We start from the raw sequence: 18,825 nt of genomic DNA on the forward strand, positions 1-18,825 counted from the left end.
ACCATATTTTTGTTTTACCATATTTGAAACCATATTGTGAACCATATTTTACTTTATACCATCTGTGTTTGATTATATGATAGCATCGTATAACTTGAACGGATGCATTTTATGAGCCTTACACTTTGCTAAAGTTGCAGCATATTTGCACTGAATTATGGTTCAGGATTCCGATATTATGGTTCAACCTTGAACAGATTTTTATGATAGTGCAAACTTAATTTCTTAATGACCTTATAAAATATTTTTCTTAGATGTTGCTTATAAACTGAACATAGATGGGTTTGAGATACACGGAGAGAAAAAATAATGCAAATTTACCGTTTACCGTACGCTATAATAATGCCATGACTCTTTCCGTCAGGCTAACCGTTGGAGTATCTTATGAATTTTCACTCATTGTGACACAAATGCCGGTTAGCTCCTTCAAAAAGTCCCCAACAAGGCAAATTTCTCCCAATACATCCCTTGTTCTCTCTCCCAGGAGTCCCCTTGTCTTCGGGATTGGGTTCAAAATTACAAGGCTATACAAAGTTGAAGATAGGTAGTCGTAAATTCAACATTTGGTCGGCTGTTCAACAACGGTTATAAAATTTCTATTTATGTTTTTTCGTGTGGTTAACAAAAATTTATAGCTCCTACATTTTATTATTTAGCGAGTAAAATATTTTTAACTAGTAAAATGTTCCATAACTATTCCATAATAAGAATAATAGATTTAATTATATATGCAGTCAAACCCCGCTATAGTGAACCTTCAAGGGACCGAAATTTCGGTTCACTATAACCGGGTGTTCACTATATCCGTTACGCAGATAATTTACCTAATAGTTCCCAAACTCCTCCCTTTTATTGCACATTATTTAAATAAATGACTGAAAAATATTATGTAGTAGCAAAAAATGTGTTATTTTTCATTACTCTTCGTCTTGCGTACAAAAAAAATTAGTAATCTTTAGCTGATGAGCAATCCTCAACATCAGTTATGGAAACATTTCCCGACTCTCAGATAATTTTTCCTAAATTTCTGTTATTCCGTTTTTTAAACCAGTCTAACCAGCCCTTCGAGCACATGAAAGTAGTCTCATAAAAACATTTAGCAAATTCATCCACATTTGTCCAGATACAGGAAAATTGCGGCTTCTTCGAATGGTGAACCACTTCAGTAATGCTTCTTCATCATCCTCGTGATCTACTTTTCTCAACTTATTCTGCCATCTAAATTTTTTTCATGAGCAGAAATTATTAATTGCCTACTTTTCCATATGTTACAAACTTCAGATATGGATAGTTTATATTCCCTGAAAATATAAAAAAATGAAGAAAAAACACAGCCGAAGACAGAAAAAAGTTCATTATATCCAACTTCCTCACTTTTTTGGTTCACTATATTCACAAAAACTGACATTATGCGTGTATAGCAAGGCAAGGGACCGAACATTTGGTTCACTATACCCGGGAGTTCACTATAAACCATGTTCACTATAGCGGGGTTTGACTGTATTAATATTAATATTCCCATAATTCTATAATAAGAATTATAGAATAGTTTGTTTAGTATTTAATAGCAGTGTTTTTACTATTCCGATTGAACCGGAAAGCAAAGTACATTCTCGAGAAAAAAAATGGTACAATTTTTGGTACCTAGAACCATAATACTATGCGAATTTGCTGCGTCTTTAAAAACGTTTAAAATTATACCCTATTTAGGTTCAAATTTAACCACAGTAGCATGCATCCAGTCTTAGGTAGGGTTAAATTACTCGGTAATATGGTTCAATATAAAGGATGTAGCAAATTTTAATAATATTATGGTCTAACAAGATGCGGAGAAACTAATTTTGAAATATTACTTAATTAAAGATTATTTATCTTAAAAGTAATAAGTGAAGTATAATAATAAAAAAGAACAACCCTTTCGAATAATCTACTAACTAATAAAAAATTTCAAAGCTTCTTAAGCTTTCATTGAGGTAAAAATCAACAATAAGTTCAAGAACAACAACGAAAAAAAAAATCACATTTTTCTTTCATCCAAAAAAAAAAAAAATATCATCATCTTCCTTTTATAAAAATTTAGCCTTTGGTCCTTGAGATCCACTCTGGCGAATTAAGGACAAAGTTGGCTGTATTATAGGGGTGGTGGGATTCATTAAATGAAGTCAACCACCCTTGCACGAGAGTGTGAAGGCTCTAAAAATAATCAAATATTCCTTTGTTAGGTATCTTTTTTTATCAAAAACTTTCTCGGATAACGGGATACTGACCTATTGTTGCCGCACCCTCATACACACCAACTCGGAAGAGGTCATTTGAATGATTTTTATCTGCCAATAGTATCCCGCTATGGAAGAATAAATGGATAGTTTACTTCAATTGTCCACCTGCAAACTAAAGAATAAAGTTCTTTCTCTTAAATCAACAATCGATCGTTTTACACACGAGGTTGGATTTGAATTAGAATGAGTTATTCTGCGTCTTTTTTTGTTATGGATCATATGATTTTATATTTAGATAGCCAATTAATATCTTTTGACGCACCTAGCAGTGATATGGTTTGGTAAATTACAATGATCTCGAATTATTATGCATTTTCCCAGCAGCAAAAATTCTCCAGCATGGAGGCAAATTTTACAAACTATCTTAGCATCTGAAGATAACTCTTCTTCCCAAATTAAATTCAAACAGCATGACGGGGGTTAACTCCTTAATTCTCGCTCCCGTGAAAATGACGGGATGAGATTTCGCCCGCTAATTCTCGCTCCCGTGATATTGACAGGCTGGAGAGTTCAGTAGTAACGCGCCAATAAAAATAAAACTAATTCATTTTTTTCCCGGAACGCATTTTATTTCTCATTTTACGCATCTGATGGCAGTACCAGAATATTTGTAAGGTAATTATAGATAGTTAGTTTACTTCAAACTAGTTGCAGCACTAATCAAATACGCAATGCAAATAAAAAAGCGAAAAAATAGGCACTTTTATGACCGTTTTCTTGAAAATTAACCGATCGTTAAGGGGTTAAGCAGCAAAACATGTATTTTTTAAATATACACAAAAAAATTATATTTGCAAATATAATTGTTTTTGTGTATATTATTTATTCGCTAATATTTTATTTGCACATTTATTTTACAATATAAATGTTAAATTATACAGAATTTTTTCACTAATAATTCTGAAATGCGGTGGCTTAAGGTATAGAGCGATCAACTTCAAACAAGGTAACTCAGGTTCAAATCCCAGTGATGGCTGGTTGATACAAATTCTGTTCGTTACTAACAGGGCTAGCATAATATATCTTAAATGCTAAAACTCCCGATTTAAAATACCCTTATCGCTGATCTAACCATGGAAGTTTTTTGTAGTTTTCCCTTTTATGTAACAAAAATGCTTGTTAGTCCCGGCAGTAAGTTCACTACGAAGGCTAGTTTGTCCTAATATTTGATGCACGTCCTCTGGTCTTCGAGGTTGGGTTCAAAATCATAAGGCTTCATAGTTGAACATTGTAAATCGTAAATTCAAAAATTGCTCGGCCAATCAAAACCTGTTATAAAATTAAAGGAGATAACTATTGAAGTCACTAAACAATTGGGATTAATGAAGTGGATGTTATAAATCAATTCCGAAAATTCGACTACCAGGCACATTTTTCAAGCTGATGAATTTCCAAATAATTAATCTTAACTTATCTTACCTTTCATATTTTCTATAAAAAATGGCTATAAAATTGTTTTTAAATTTCTCACAATTTATAAACTTTAAATGCCTTTTTTATTGCCATTTTAGTAAAAATTGTTAAGTAAGAAATAATCACAGAGCAAACGACTCTGTAAAATGTTTTTAAAAAAATTCGAAACTGGCGCTTTGTTTACTCTACAACAGAAACTTGGGAGAGTTCTTCTTAGTGATTTTTTATTTGTCAATATTATTCCACTGTAAAATAAATGGATCCTCCTTTAATTGTCATCTTGTAAACTAAATAATAAAAATCTTTTTGCTAAATCCGTTTAAAGCTGATTGACGCTGATTTCGAATAAGATTCAAAATCAGCTTCAAAAAGATTATTCTGCGCTATTGAATAAGATTCAAAAAGATTATTCTACGCTCATTTGTCCCTTGTTATTGGTCATAATGGGTCACATAATTTTATATTTAAGCAGTCAATTTAAACACTTAGCAAATATGCTGCAATTTTTTTATTTTGTAAAAATATTTGGATGTTAAATTATGGTGCCATTTTTAATCATAAGAAACTTAAAGTCACATTTCGGGCAGTAAATGTAAAATTAAGTTGGATGAAAAATTTTAATTTTATTTATTTATTTTAATTTTAAGTAATTTGTTATCTTAATTTTTGTGTAATTGGAGCATTCCTGAAATGGTTGCATAAATTTAATTTTATAATAATTTTTAATTTGAAATCATGTCTATTTAACAGAAGAGTGCTAAGAACAATAATACATAATTGAGCCCCGATGGCTCTGGGGATAGAGCGTTCGCCTTCAAATTAGGTGAACCGGGTTTGAATCCCAGTGATGGTTGGTCGATACGAATTCCGCTTTCGATATGCAATGACCACATTACTGACTTGAAATATCCTCAGAGGTGGAAAGATCATGAGTTAGAGTTCCTTGCAGTCAGGCTAACCGTGGGAGGTTCTCGTGGTTTTCCTCTCTATGCAACGCAAATGCGGGTTAGTTCCATCAAAAAGTCCTCCACGAAGGCAAATTTCTCACGATACTTGATCCAGGGGTTCCCTTGTCTTCTGAATTGGGTTCAAATTTACAAGGCTACAAAGCTGCCTTGTATTAGTAGTCGTAAACCCAAAATTTGGGTCGGCTGTTCAACGACGGTTGAAAATAAAATAAACTTATTCATGATTTTAATGGTTTCTTATCACTTTCGGGGACTATACGAAATTATTACCTTAGCACAGTACCTTTAATTGCCAATATTAAGTACCTTTATCGGCCTATTAATAGCTACTCTAGGCAATAGCTTCAGAAGAAGGAGGAAACATATGAGGTACCAATCGCAAAAACATTTATCATCTATTATCGCAATGCTAATAGTAAATTTCTCCCAATACTTGATCCAGGAGTTCCCTTGTCTTCTGGATTGAGTTTAAAATTACAACTGTAAGATGTTAGTTAAACTACAATAATAATGCAATATTACTTTAAGCGTAACTTTTAGGCAGTGGATGCTTTAGAAACGGCGGGCGCTTAAATTAATTAAAACTCTTCTCTTTAACAACTTTTCAATTATTTGCGTAAATATATTTTAATTAAATGCAGTTAATTTCACTTAATTAAAGTGTCACTTTCACAGTAATTTCAAACATAATCTCATTTTTTATGGAAAATAAGATCTAGACCAAATATTACTGAAAATTATTTTAAAAATTATTGTTGGAAATATATTTTTTTTACCAAGACTAAATTCTGTTGTTTTTTATTATAACTAAAATTTTATGAGCATTTGGTATTTTATGCATAAACAAGTAATTCTTAAGGCATTCTGTATAATTTTTTTTGTATAATCCTTATTCTTGTCTAAGGTTTTTTAAAGAAATTCACGTTAATTTTTTATATTTGCAATGTAATGGTCTTTTTATATTTCGATGCAATTAAAAATAAATTTATTAATATTTCTTTGAATTTTCATGTTTCCCTTTTGAAACTCTGCACTATAAGTACATTTTATATGCATAGCTAACCCAAAAATAAATAAGTTTATAGCATTAGCAAGAAATAATTTAAACTATTTACTTTCAACTTAATAGTTTAATGTATTCGGTATAAAATAAAAAATAAGTAAATAAAATAGTATAATGTAAAGTAAATATTAAAAAGAATGAATAAAAGTGAATAAGTGAAAGTGATAAAGTGAATAAGTAAAATATAGTGAATATAACGAATAAGTAAAAGTTCTGATACCCCAATTGCCCACCTTTTTAACCCTAATTTGATTTGGAATTTTTTACGGCGTATTAGGTAGAACAAAATATTCTCATACGTCAACTATTTACAATTTTAATGTAATAACAATGTAAGACCAACTGAAAAAAAAATTTTTAAATGCATATTGTAATTATTTGAATGAATAAGTAAATAATTAAAACTAAAAAAAAATCAATGCATAGTATCAATTATTTGTAATTCTGCTGTCGTGATAGCATAATACAAAAAATAAAGTAAGAAGTAAGTAAAACAATATATAATTAAATTAATAAAAAATCTGTGAAATTAAAACACTGCAATTTTTTAAATTTCGTACATATCTAATATTAGCGTGTAAGAAAACATATATATATAAATATTTTGAACAGCAAAGTGTTAAATTACATCCAAACGATAACAGATGATACACCTTAACAACAACCACAACATATCTGCAAAATTCCCTTTGGCAAATCACTTCAAGCACTTAAAGGAACCAGAAATGTAAACAGAAACCACTCTAGTTCTTAGGTAAGACCCTAACCTCCCTCAATATTACGCCCCTTAAACAGCCCCTCTTACTTCCCTTAAGATAAGTATCACCTTTGCTGTGTTACATTTCCACCCACAGTTTCCACCTTCTGAGCACCTAAAAAAATACACCGCCAGACCTTCAAAATGAAAAAAAAATATTCTCTTCTTCAGGCAAGCTTTTCTGCCGAACGTATGGAACACACACAACTCAAATTCACCCGTCCGACAGGTACTGGACTTAGTTCGCTTTCTCCTGCATTTAGTCAACTAGTAGACAACTACCAGTCAACTAGCAGTCTGAACTTATTCACCTGTAGACAAGGGCAGCTGAATTGGTGTTTCGCACGCTGCGTCTGTGGAGAAAAATTAATAATCGTTTGATTTTATTTTATTTCAAATTTAACGTCTGAAATCATTTTTGTTTTTGAGTGCAAAAACAAGCGCCTGAATTCGTTTGATTATTTTTTTTTTTAATGGAAATCGAATGTTTAATAGTGATTTTGAATAGAATAATGAAGGTTGTTGTGATAAAGTGTTTCTTGTTGTGCTCCTTTGGATAATTTGGAAAATAATGTCGAATGGAAAAAGGATATATTTACATCCCAACAGGATGTGCAGGTTAGTTTGTTTTTTTGAATATTCTCGTTTAATTTTAGACAATATTTTTTGTTTATAATCCATTGTTACATTTTTTTTTTGCTTCTTCAAAGTACTTTTATAAGCAGACAAAACATATTTTTTCTTATTTTATGACTTTATAATAATTCATTCTACTGCATACACTGTAAAAATTAATCTCGTTTATTTTATCGAAATTCAATCTCAAAAGCCATTTTTTGTTTTCGAGTGCAAAACAAATACAAAAAATCATTTAATCTATAAATTTAAATTGATTGTTTGTCAGTGCTTTTGAATAGAATTATTTAGTTAGTTATGATGAAATGTTTCTAATCATGCTGTTTATTTAAATATTTTAAGAGACAATTTAAAATTATCCATGCAAAGTTTAGATTATGGAAACAATTTCGTTTTATACCAAGATAACGATCCTAAGCATACAGCTTACAGCGTTCGAAACTGGTGTCTGTATAATTGTTCGCACGTTTTGAAAACACCACCTCAACTTCCAGCTTTAAACCCAATGGAACATATTTAGGGAGAATTGGAAGCTTGAGTACGAAAACAAGATATGAAAACAAAGTGAGCTGAAAGCATGAAATAGTCCAATAATGGGAGAACATTGATGCAGAAATTACAGAAAGTAAAATTCATTTAAACGCTGTCGTTGGATGCACAAAAAATATCCTGCTAGGCATTAATTTAATGAAAAATTGTCCGTATTTCCTTAAATATCATAAGTGCACGAACTCTTTTAGGTGCCATTGTATCTTCATTGTTATGAAAATAGTTTTAATTAATAAAATAATTTAATAGAAGCATTGTAGATGATCTTCAACGATATGTTCAAGTTAGATATACAGATGTGTATTTAGTATTTAAAGTTTAAAGCATATTTTCTGTAATTGATGATAAAGCAACTTTTCGTAGTTTCCAAATTCTTCTTGAATTTTTCATATGTAAACACATGTTGGAGAACACAATTTTTATTTCATAAAACTTGAGTTCAATCCAAAATTGTAATTGATTTCTTTGCATATAAAAATTTAGTATACACACAACTCAAAACTAATCATTTTCGATATATCCACCAAAAACTTTTCAAACTACCCAAAGTATTTAAAATTAGGGTATGATTGATGCTTAGTTTTGAGCATCTACTGAAATAGTCTATTTTATAAGCAAATTCGAATTCTATATGATTTGTTTTATTTTAAAGATGTATACACAAATTTTTCATTTAGGTTTTACCATTTTTACTTCCACTAACAGATTAGTGAGGTTTCTCGATTTAAGTTTTTCATTTTGCATGAAAATTTATTGTGAATGTTATTCTTTAAAGATAATAAAACCTCATAATAAGAATCTGGAAATTCTTATTTAAGAAAATACCAACTTTAAAAGTAGCAAAAACTGAAAAAAATTAATAAGTATATATGTATATATATATATATATATATATATATATATATATATATATATATATATATATATATATATATATATATATATATATATATATATATATATATATATATATATATATATATATATATATATATATATATATATATATATATATATATATATATATATATATATATATATATATATATATATATATATATATAATAAAATTGTTCGCAGTAATTAAGACTAATTAAACTACTTTAAGTGTTATTTTTTATACCGTGAGGAAATGTTTTTTACAGCTTTTACTGTGAAAGCTTTGAAATGCCCATAATGTATTTAGAAAAAATTCCAAAAATATAATCAAGACATACATTACAACATATTTATCAGTTGTATGAAATGCAAAAGAAATACATGAAAATTGCCCTTTGGTGCTTTTCCTAATACAACTTTAAGCGCACCTTATGTGCACTTTTCTGTTGTTTCGACTAAGAGACAAACTAAAATGAGCTGCATAAGAAGTGGTTGTTATAGATATTGTGGTATTTCACAAAGATATTATTATATATTTAAATTTAAAAGGAAACAAAAAACATATAATTAATAATGCCATATAGGTAGTTTTTGTATTTTTTTAAAATGTATTCATTAGAAATATAGCAATAGTGTTGTAAAAAATATTATTTATTATAAGTCAAAATTTTAAAATCAAAGTTTCAAATCATTGAAATATATAATATAACCCTGTCACTTCTTATCTTTACTTCTAGGGTGTAAAATGTTTTTATAAAAAATAAATAATATAATTATAATAAATAGCACTTTGTTGACGATTATTACATTTGCTAAATATTAACAAAAAACGTAAGTTAGATTATATTATATAGCCAGTAAATGTTAGTAGTTATGAAAGAATTTTAATATAAAATGAACTCGCTGAACAAAACAAAAAACTAGTTACCCTTAGAAAAGTCACCAAAAGAGTCACTTAATGACGTTCTAGATTTGATAACCGACTGGATTTGGTTAGCATGCAGGTCATCAAGGTTTTATAGACACGTCGCATCCAGCGTCGCCCAACTAACTGAGTATTTAATAGCGCAAATCCACCAAATTGACAATTTTTTTTAAGGTAACAACAGTGAATCACATCGATCTGGAAGAATATGTAACTGGCTTTTAATAATACTCATTCTCCTGAATCCATCTCAATTGGCCTGCAAAAACATCTCCCTAAAACCACACAAAAATACAGGAAACATGCTGGAACAGTAAATAAAACTTTCATTTTCATAATGCCGTGGACTTGAGCAATCAGTTCCTCAACAAGCTGGTTTAAACTGAATGCAAAGTAACCAAAAAAGAAAAAGACTTTTTGACTAACTTCCTAATCAAATCCAAGCAGATATCAACATCAGAGGCGAAGCTACACTGTATTAAAGTATAAAGTATAGTTTGTATTTTTCCTGTGCATCTCGTGTCTTTTTTAACCACGTATTCTGCCGGAGAAAAAAAATTAAGCGTCATATTAGCTATAAACAAAAGTATCTAGATGTAAGGAAAAAAATTTTTTTGTAAAATTATCATACTAACATTTATAGTAAAAAAAAACATAATTCTGGATAATAAAATTAAAATATATGGTACTTAAACGATTCATTTGGTAATTTTCTGTTCACATGGTGTAGGCTAGGAATGCAATTTTGACAGAATAAATAATTATGCCAGGTAAAATTATAAAATTACCTAATTTTACAATATTTCGTAAATTTTTTCACATGTCAAAACCATATATTTTGTTATTCAAAACCCATATATTTCATGTTTCAAAAACCATATATTTTTTTATTTTGCTGAAATAATTACCAAAGCTCTTCCGTAAAAATTGCTGAGCCTTTTAGTGTTCCCATAGAGCCAGAAATACGTTAAATTTCCCCATGTTTTGATAGTTTTAATCATACTTTTTTTGACGCGCCAATTTTAAAACTGCAACTAGTCGACATTTTTTTAAGTTTTTGCCATTTTTTTCTGTTTAAAAATAGAATGCTAGGTTAATCCAAATAATATTTTTCTCAAAGTTAATAATTATACTAATTATATTTAACTACCAATAACATTTCCTTTATAGGAAGCGGCAGCGAAAAAGCACAAGTAAAATTATTCCGTATATCGCTTGCAAAATCTGAATAAGAATGATTTGTTTCTGCATATTTCATCGTGTTGTAAGATCATATGTACTTATAACATATGTTAAAATGTTAAATAAAATTATGTGTTACTTGGAGGGAAAAAAAATTTGTAAAAAAGAAACCATAATTATGTGTTGTAAAACCAATATATACGGCATTTAAATCATTTATTAATTTTTCTGTTTATATGGCAACGATTTATATAAAAACCAGAAATTCTGCTTTTTAAAATTATAGTTCTTATTACCAAACATTTAGTAAACAAATACTGGACTGAAAAATAAATTCAACCAAATAAATGTATTTTTAAATATGCTCTAAGTTATCATGAAAAAATTACTAAATTTTACCACATTTGTCCAATACATGTTACAAAACCAAATTTTATTGATAATTTTACTAAAATCATTTTACAAACCGCTTCGTTAAAAACTACCGATCTTTTTGCTGTTTCCATAGAGGCGGAAAAACAGTAAGTTTTACTATATTCTGATAGTTTTATTACTATATTCTGGTAGTTTACCATTTATTTTTCCTAGAGTACTCTGGACTTAAAACATTCAGTAGTGATTTTAAAATGCTGCACCTTGGAATTTCCTAACTCAATAACATCACCATTTTCCCTTTCTATTTCGTCCTCTAATAAATAACAGATGAATCTAAGCTGATGTTTGGAAGATTCGTGATCATATCTATCAAAATTAGAAGATATTCCCTGGGTATCTTAGAGAAGAATTTCTAAGTTGCCAGCTATTTCAAATTTTGTTCTTCTAATAGCCTGATAAAGCCAGATTTAGGAATATTTTTTTTCCAGATAAACCTTTCCATTCTTTCATTCTCACATGGTTGATTGAATTTTGCGTTCGAATTTTTTTTTTACTTTACTACGACCTTAATGGATAAGATCCTTTTTTTTCAATTCTCTGATACTAAAACATTCTTTTTTTCGCTCTTTTCGTTTCTGCTCGATTTAATGTCGCAATGGATTTGGTAAAAAAGTGTCTTTGTTTATAGAAACTTTCTTTTTTTTCTTCTTTTTATTCTTCTTGATTTGAAAAGTAGCGAACCGTAGTTAATAACAGACATTTGGGGAAATCGTTTTTTTTTATAATTTTTTAAAAAATGTTAGTTTGTATAAGAACATTATTGTTTTAAGTGAATTTTTCCTTTTATATTTTGTTAAATAGTTTAATCCTTTCAGTTTTATTTTATAGTTAGTACCAAAGTATTTATTCAAATAAAAACTTGTTTTACGAAAGGTTAAACTAATTTTTTTGTATAATTTATGCAATTTAAAAGAGCTTCATCAATTCGATGGAACAATATAATGTTCGTTAATTAAATTTTGTTATTGTTATTTTTGAAAACAATGTTAGTTATAAAAAAACATTATTGTTTTAAGTGACTTTTTCCTTTTATATTTTCTTATAGTACTTAATTTAATCTTTACAATTTTTTTCTATGGTTAAAACATAAATATTTATTCAAATAAAAATTGGTTCTTTTGAAAAGTAAACAATTACATTTTTAGCACTAATAAGTCTTCTATATAATTTATATAATTTAAGAGAACTTTATCAATTCGAGGAAGCAATTTATTGTAAATTATTTCAGAAATAATTTAACATTTTGAGCTTTATTTTAATCTTTTTTTATTATCTTCAAAACACCTTTATGCAAGTATTTCCTACTATTATAAAAAAATTTTATCAGAAGAAGGAAATTTTTAAATACAATGCATAGGAAAATAATTTTTCTATAATTTACAAATTTACACATTACCGAAATTTTTTTCTTCTGAATGACATACTTTTCATTTTTTCTTCTTTTTTAAAATCCTTTTATTTTGATAAGTTAAAATAAAAGCTTTTATAAGTACGCAAGATTTCTTAAAAGTTACAAATATTGTTACAAAACTTAATTCATTTTCCCATTGCACAGAGAAATTCTGTTTTACAATTACCATATTCATTGCTAAAATTATCATATACCAATGACATTTTTTTTAAAAAAAATCTTAATTCTGGTCAATAAGACCAAAACATACAGTATTTAAACCATTTATTTCGTAATTCTCCTTCCATATGGTAAAGGTTCAACGGATTTTCGAAATTGTAGTTCGTATTACGTCACATTCAGTAAAAAATAGAGAACAGAAAAGTAAATTTATCTTGATAAATAGCGTTTATACCCTGCTCTAAGATATCATGATTAAAGTACCAAATTTCATTAATTATTAAAAAACAAAGTTTTATTGTTCATTTTACCAACATCGTTACAACAACGATTCGATAAAAATCACTGAGCTTTTTGGTGATTTCATAATGACACAGTAAATTTTACCATTTTTTAACATATTTCTCCCTGTGCATATTTTAATACATATATGTAATTTTAATATAAAGCAAAATCTACATTATTTAAATTAAATTAATAAAATATTATACGGTAAATATTCTCATAGTAATTACAAACATTTATAATTCACAGGAACTTAGTAAATTTTTTAGCATTAATTAAATTTTTAAAACTTTAAAAATACTTTTACCTACAATAGAAATTAAAAAAAAAACAATATTCTCTATTGTTTAATGCACTTTGCACACCCTCACCGAAATCATAGGGGGTGCTAGATCTGCGGGTGTACTGTTGCGATCCTGATGTCTCAGTGAGAATCTGCTCATTTTCGTTCAAAAAAAGGTCTTGACCCGCATTGATGCGGTTGGGTGGTTCGATTGAAGGTTATATATATATATCTATATTGCACTTAACTTCACGAGATAATCTTCCACCTTTTTTTGTCTTAAGTTTCCGTTTATTTCCTTCTACTCGAGTCTTAAATGATTTATTTTCTCGCCCGAACATTTTTACCGAATCGCAGCTGTTGCCAATCCGGAAAAGCTAATAAAAGAAAAGTCAAAGTAATGTAACTTAAATTATCTGCAGCACAATCATTTAATAGCATCAGGTGTTTGAAACTTTATTTCTATAAAACTACCGAATGAAGTAATACAAAATAGGATTATGGTTCTGAAGCATTTTTAAAACGAATTACACGTAACCAAACATCGTATATATATATATATATATATATATATATATATATATATATATATATATATATATATATATATATATATATATATATATATATATATATATATATATATATATGAAGATAAAAACGATCAAATGGGGAAAATTAATAATAAAAATAACAAGAACTGGGGGGTGGGATTAATAATCCGAAAAAAGGGATAGAAGTTTTTCAAAAAATCAAGAAAATAAAAGATATAATCTTTTCATCAGCCCACACGATTATATCCGCAAAAAAGAGTGCTTTCTAATATTGTATCAATGTAGCGAAAGCAAAATATATCGATAAATAATTATGAATAATAATCAATAGTTATGTTATATATATATATATATATATATATATATATATATATATATATATATATATATATATATATATATATATATATATATATATATATATATATATATATATATATATATATATATATATATATATATATATATATATATATATATATATAATAAAGATTTATGAAAAGAGAGGAAGAAAAGTCATTAAAGCAAAATATTTTTAAGAAATATTTTAAAAGAAACTCATTTTTTAAAATATATGTATCATTATTATTCTTTTATCAGCGTTATACATAAACTAATGTTACATTTTCTCATGTATGACCTTTATATTGATTCCACAGTATGGCCAAGTGAAATATTTCACGTTCTGTTTCCCATAAGGGTCAAAAAAGATGTTATTTGTAGAAGAAGATGAACTGTTTTCTCCTCTACTATCACTCGAAACTATTTCACTTTATCAAAGACAGTTATATTCCAAAAACGATTTAAAAAAACATGTCGTTAACTTTAAACGAAATCTACTCGTTATTTAAATAACGTTTGAAAAGTAGGGCCTGCGAATAAGATTCACCTTATTATTTGTTAACAGAGTGGAACGTGTGAACAAAACATAGTTTAATTCAGTTTAAAAAATATTTTCATGAGTGTTCGCTTTAATCGTTTCATACAAGATGATGAGAAAAAACAATAATAAGTAAAGAATCAATGTAAACATCATAAATGAATAAATCTTTTTAACGATTTTTGATAGACAAAATCATAATGTTATTGTAAATACTTAATGTAATGACCATTTAAACAACTCTTATTTTTTTAAATTTAATGAAATATCATATTTCTTGTTGGAACAATATAATATAATATAATATAATATAATATAATATGATATGATATGATATGATATGATATAATATAATATAATATAATATAATATAATATAATATAATATTAATATAATATAATATAATATAATATAATATAATATAATATAATATAATATAATATAATATAATATAATATAATATAATATAATATAATATAATATAATGTAATGTAATGTAATGTAATGTAATGTAATGTAATCCTTAAAACCATAATTTGATCCGAAATATTTACTGTGTGTACTGTGTGTGTGTGTATATAGTCGTCGAATGGGTGCTCTCTTTAATTTAATGCAAGGAGCCATCCCTTTTGCCTTCTATTTGAACACAACTGCTAATTTTTAAGATTTCTATTAAAATTCTAAATTTTAAACTCCTTAATATATTCTGAAATTGTTAACGAAAAATGTTTTATTCCTTTCACGTCTGAAAAATATTAAATTCGTTGACAATTCAATATTCTCCAGTTTTGTGAAGCTGTGTTTTATCATTTGTTATTTATATAAATGTTCATCCACCATTATTTCAGCTCATAATAAAGTAAATAATTTTAAAAGAAAAATGTAATTTGCAAAAATGGAATCTCACAATGGAATTAGTACTTTCCTTCCGAATGCTATTTTTACTAAGATGTAACGGTGTTATTTCTCTGAGTGTTTATTGAAAAATATTTCCTCTTTTTCGTATTTTATGAAGAAAAAAAACTTACATATCTCTAAACTAATTTTTTAAAGTACGTGCTTCCCTGAGCATTTTTCATTTCTCCGGTTGAAATTAAATCACGGAAAACAATGAATTTAAATATGCGTATAATAAATTGAATTTCATGTATAATTTAATCTGGACGGTTTCGTTTCTAACCTAAATATCTACATTTATTTGTTGTTTATTGGTAATAACTAATCAGTAATAACATTAATTTTTTTAAATATTAAGATATTTAATCAAGATTCTCAATGATATTTTAATTTTTTTTTTTTTTTTTAATTTATTGAGATGCTATGATATATTATACATATTTACTTGGATTTATTTATTGAAAGCAATGTATATTCTTTAAATATCATGAATTTCGATCAAAATTGTATTATTTTCTGTTGCTAACTGAAATGTTGTGATTTATCAAACATATTAAAGAATGCAAACATAAAGTTAATTTGGAAATTAGGTAATGTATTTCGTATTTATGTTATATATTTCGTCTGTTAATTACATTTCAGTTATACTCCGTTTGACTTCCAAATGAAAGAATGAAGACTTTTAATAATTGATTTTAGTTAAATAATGTTAAGTAATATCATTTCAATAAATTTCAAAGTTGTTTTTTTATTATTGAAACTAGTATATTTTATTACCTAACTGTATTTCTCCAAAACTTTTTGATTTGAACGAAATGATTTTCCTTCAAAATGTATGCTATTATAGACAGTTGCTTTCAGAAAAGCTAAGTTTTGTTAACTTTATGAGTTTTTTAATTATACAGTTATTTAGTAAATACAAAGCAATTTAAATATGATTCACCAAGTAATAAATAGTAGTAATTTTTAAACAAATATGAATTGAAGTTTAAAAATTGTGTTTAATTCCAAAAACTTTTAATATATTTTATTCTATCTTACTCTAATTAGATTGAAATTATTTTTTTCCAATTTAAAGGGATCTTTTTTCTATTAAATTACAAAGCTTTTAGATTAAACAGACTAATAAGTGCTTCCAGTGGATTATAATAAATATTATGCCGATAATAAAAGCATAATATTATAAAATAAAAATTTAAAATTGCATTATTTGTTATCAGTGTCTTAAAAAGAAAATAAGAATTAAAAATTCCTTTCATCAACAAGCATAGTGTATATTCATTCCGATGAATAAATTACAAAAAATAAACTTTTTACAAAACGATTAAAAAATTTTAATTTATGTACTATAATTTAGATGATTTTTATAATAATTTATAAACTTTTTATTATTGTTTATAAACCATGTAATTTTTAAACAATCCAATACTTAGTAAATATTGTTGAAGCACAGTTGTTACGAAAATGCATTTTTGGTCCAACAACCGTGTGTTTTTTAATTCCTTATTTTGAGAGAAAAAAATTGCATTCATATTTTATGTATCAAATTTGCCAAAACAATTTTTAAAATTTAGCATAGACTGCGAATTATTTAGTAGATTAATGTAAAGCTGCAAAATGTCTAGAAATGTTTTCTTTTTCTTTTTTTTTTCTTTTCTTTTTTTTTTTTGCAACGTAAGAAATTAAAATTAGAAAATGATCATAAGAATTTTTTGTTTGTTGTATAGTTTTTGCACTGTTGTAAGAACTGCTAATTGTTGAATAGTTGGAGGAAAAAAATAAATTAGCAAGTGTGAAAATCAATTAGCAAGAAAAATCTTAATTCAATAAAGTTTCGCAAAAAGTTAAAATTTGCTGAATGGAATACTATTTGGTGAATGGTTTGTTGGAAAAAAATAACAATTGTGATAAACTTATATTTGTTGAATGTTTTTCTAAAAAAAATTTTTTTTGCTTAAAGATATTATTTTTGAATTAATAAAAGACTCATAGAAACAATGATTACAATAATCCAAATTATAGTACAAGATTCGTAGGTTGAGTAAAATGTTAAGATTTTTACATGTTTCTAAACCACATTGGTAAATTCAAACGGTTGGAAACAATTATAATACCTTAAATTACAATTTAAATCTCAAATAATCATTCCATTTTCCGAGACACAACGAGATGAATAAAAACTTATTAATATAGAAAGCTTTGTGGATTACAGAAATTATTTTTTTCCATCATTTCTTTAAATTTCCCAACTTTCCCTTTCGTGCAATGACCTTTTACAACTTCTTATGTTTAACAATTTTTAATGAGTAAGACTTATATTTATTTTTTTTCTTCTTACTTTGTCATTAGTAATTAGAACATGTAACGAATAAGTCGTCAAATCAAAGCTGGAGTGATTTGCTTCGTCTCGTCTCATTAAGATAATTCGAATGAATAAAATGTCGCCGTCATCTTTTTTTTTATCATTTCTTCACTTCCGTTCGGAAAAGAACATGTAAATTGAATCATGAATCTAACGTTTTAACGTTTGGGCCGGAACTCGTTCTTTCTCTTTTAAGCATTGCATTTATCTGTGCTTTCTGGCATTGTTTCTTTCCGACTGTCAAAAGTGAAAGTCTAATTAACTCAAAAAGAAAAAGAATTCCATAAAAGAATTGCGCCGTGAATTGTCAATTCTTTCTTTAGTTCCGCATTCTGTTAAAAAAGCTAAATTAAATTTCAAATATGAGGAATATTATTAATACGTATGTATTTTATTTGGAAACTAATTTATTAGTATTGAAATAATGAATCTGAAATAGTAAAAATTGTGACAAAAATGCTGAATCTTTGTTAGTAGCTCGGTTATTTAAATAATTTCATTCTTTTATTTTTCTATTAACTGTTTTGAAGAACTGTAACAAGAGTGTTAAAACCTCTTTATGAGTTCGGTTTGGTAAATAATTTAATTTTTTTTATTTTTCTATCAAATACTTCACAAAACTGAGATAAGATTGTTGAATCTTTTAATGAACTCTATTAAAAAAATATAATTTTATGTTTCGTAGTTTATTTTCTCTATCAAATATTTTACAAAACTGTAGCGAAATTATTGAAACTTTGGTATAATCTCAGTTAGTCAAAAATTATCGTTGTTTATTTTTTTTATCAAATGTCTTACGAAACTGTGCGGAGATTGTTAAAAGTCTGTTATAAGCTCGGTTAGTTTAAAAAAAATGTCTGTGTTTTATTTTTCTGTAAAGTGTTTTGCTAAACTGAGATGAGATTGCT

At 26.9% G+C, this 18,825-nt stretch overlaps 1 protein-coding gene across 3 annotated transcripts in view; it reads left to right on the forward strand.

Moving 5' to 3' along the window:
* LOC107455860 (rap guanine nucleotide exchange factor 2) overlaps nucleotides 1–18,825 on the forward strand; it is a 368,973-nt gene that overhangs the window by 110,931 nt on the left and 239,217 nt on the right. Inside the window, exon 1 of one of the 3 annotated variants that reach the window (XM_087151811.1) lies at nucleotides 6,654–7,098. The exons of the other annotated variants lie outside the window; for them this stretch is intronic. Coding sequence (XP_087007937.1) covers nucleotides 7,052–7,098 — 47 coding nt within the window. The 5' untranslated portion in view covers nucleotides 6,654–7,051. Of the gene's footprint in view, nucleotides 1–6,653; nucleotides 7,099–18,825 lie in introns of those variants that run through there. 3 annotated transcript variants of the gene reach the window in all.

Source organism: Parasteatoda tepidariorum, chromosome 9 (assembly GCF_982258835.1).
Source record: "Parasteatoda tepidariorum strain Cologne lab strain chromosome 9, Ptep-v5.0, whole genome shotgun sequence".
Taxonomy (NCBI): domain Eukaryota; kingdom Metazoa; phylum Arthropoda; class Arachnida; order Araneae; family Theridiidae; genus Parasteatoda; species Parasteatoda tepidariorum.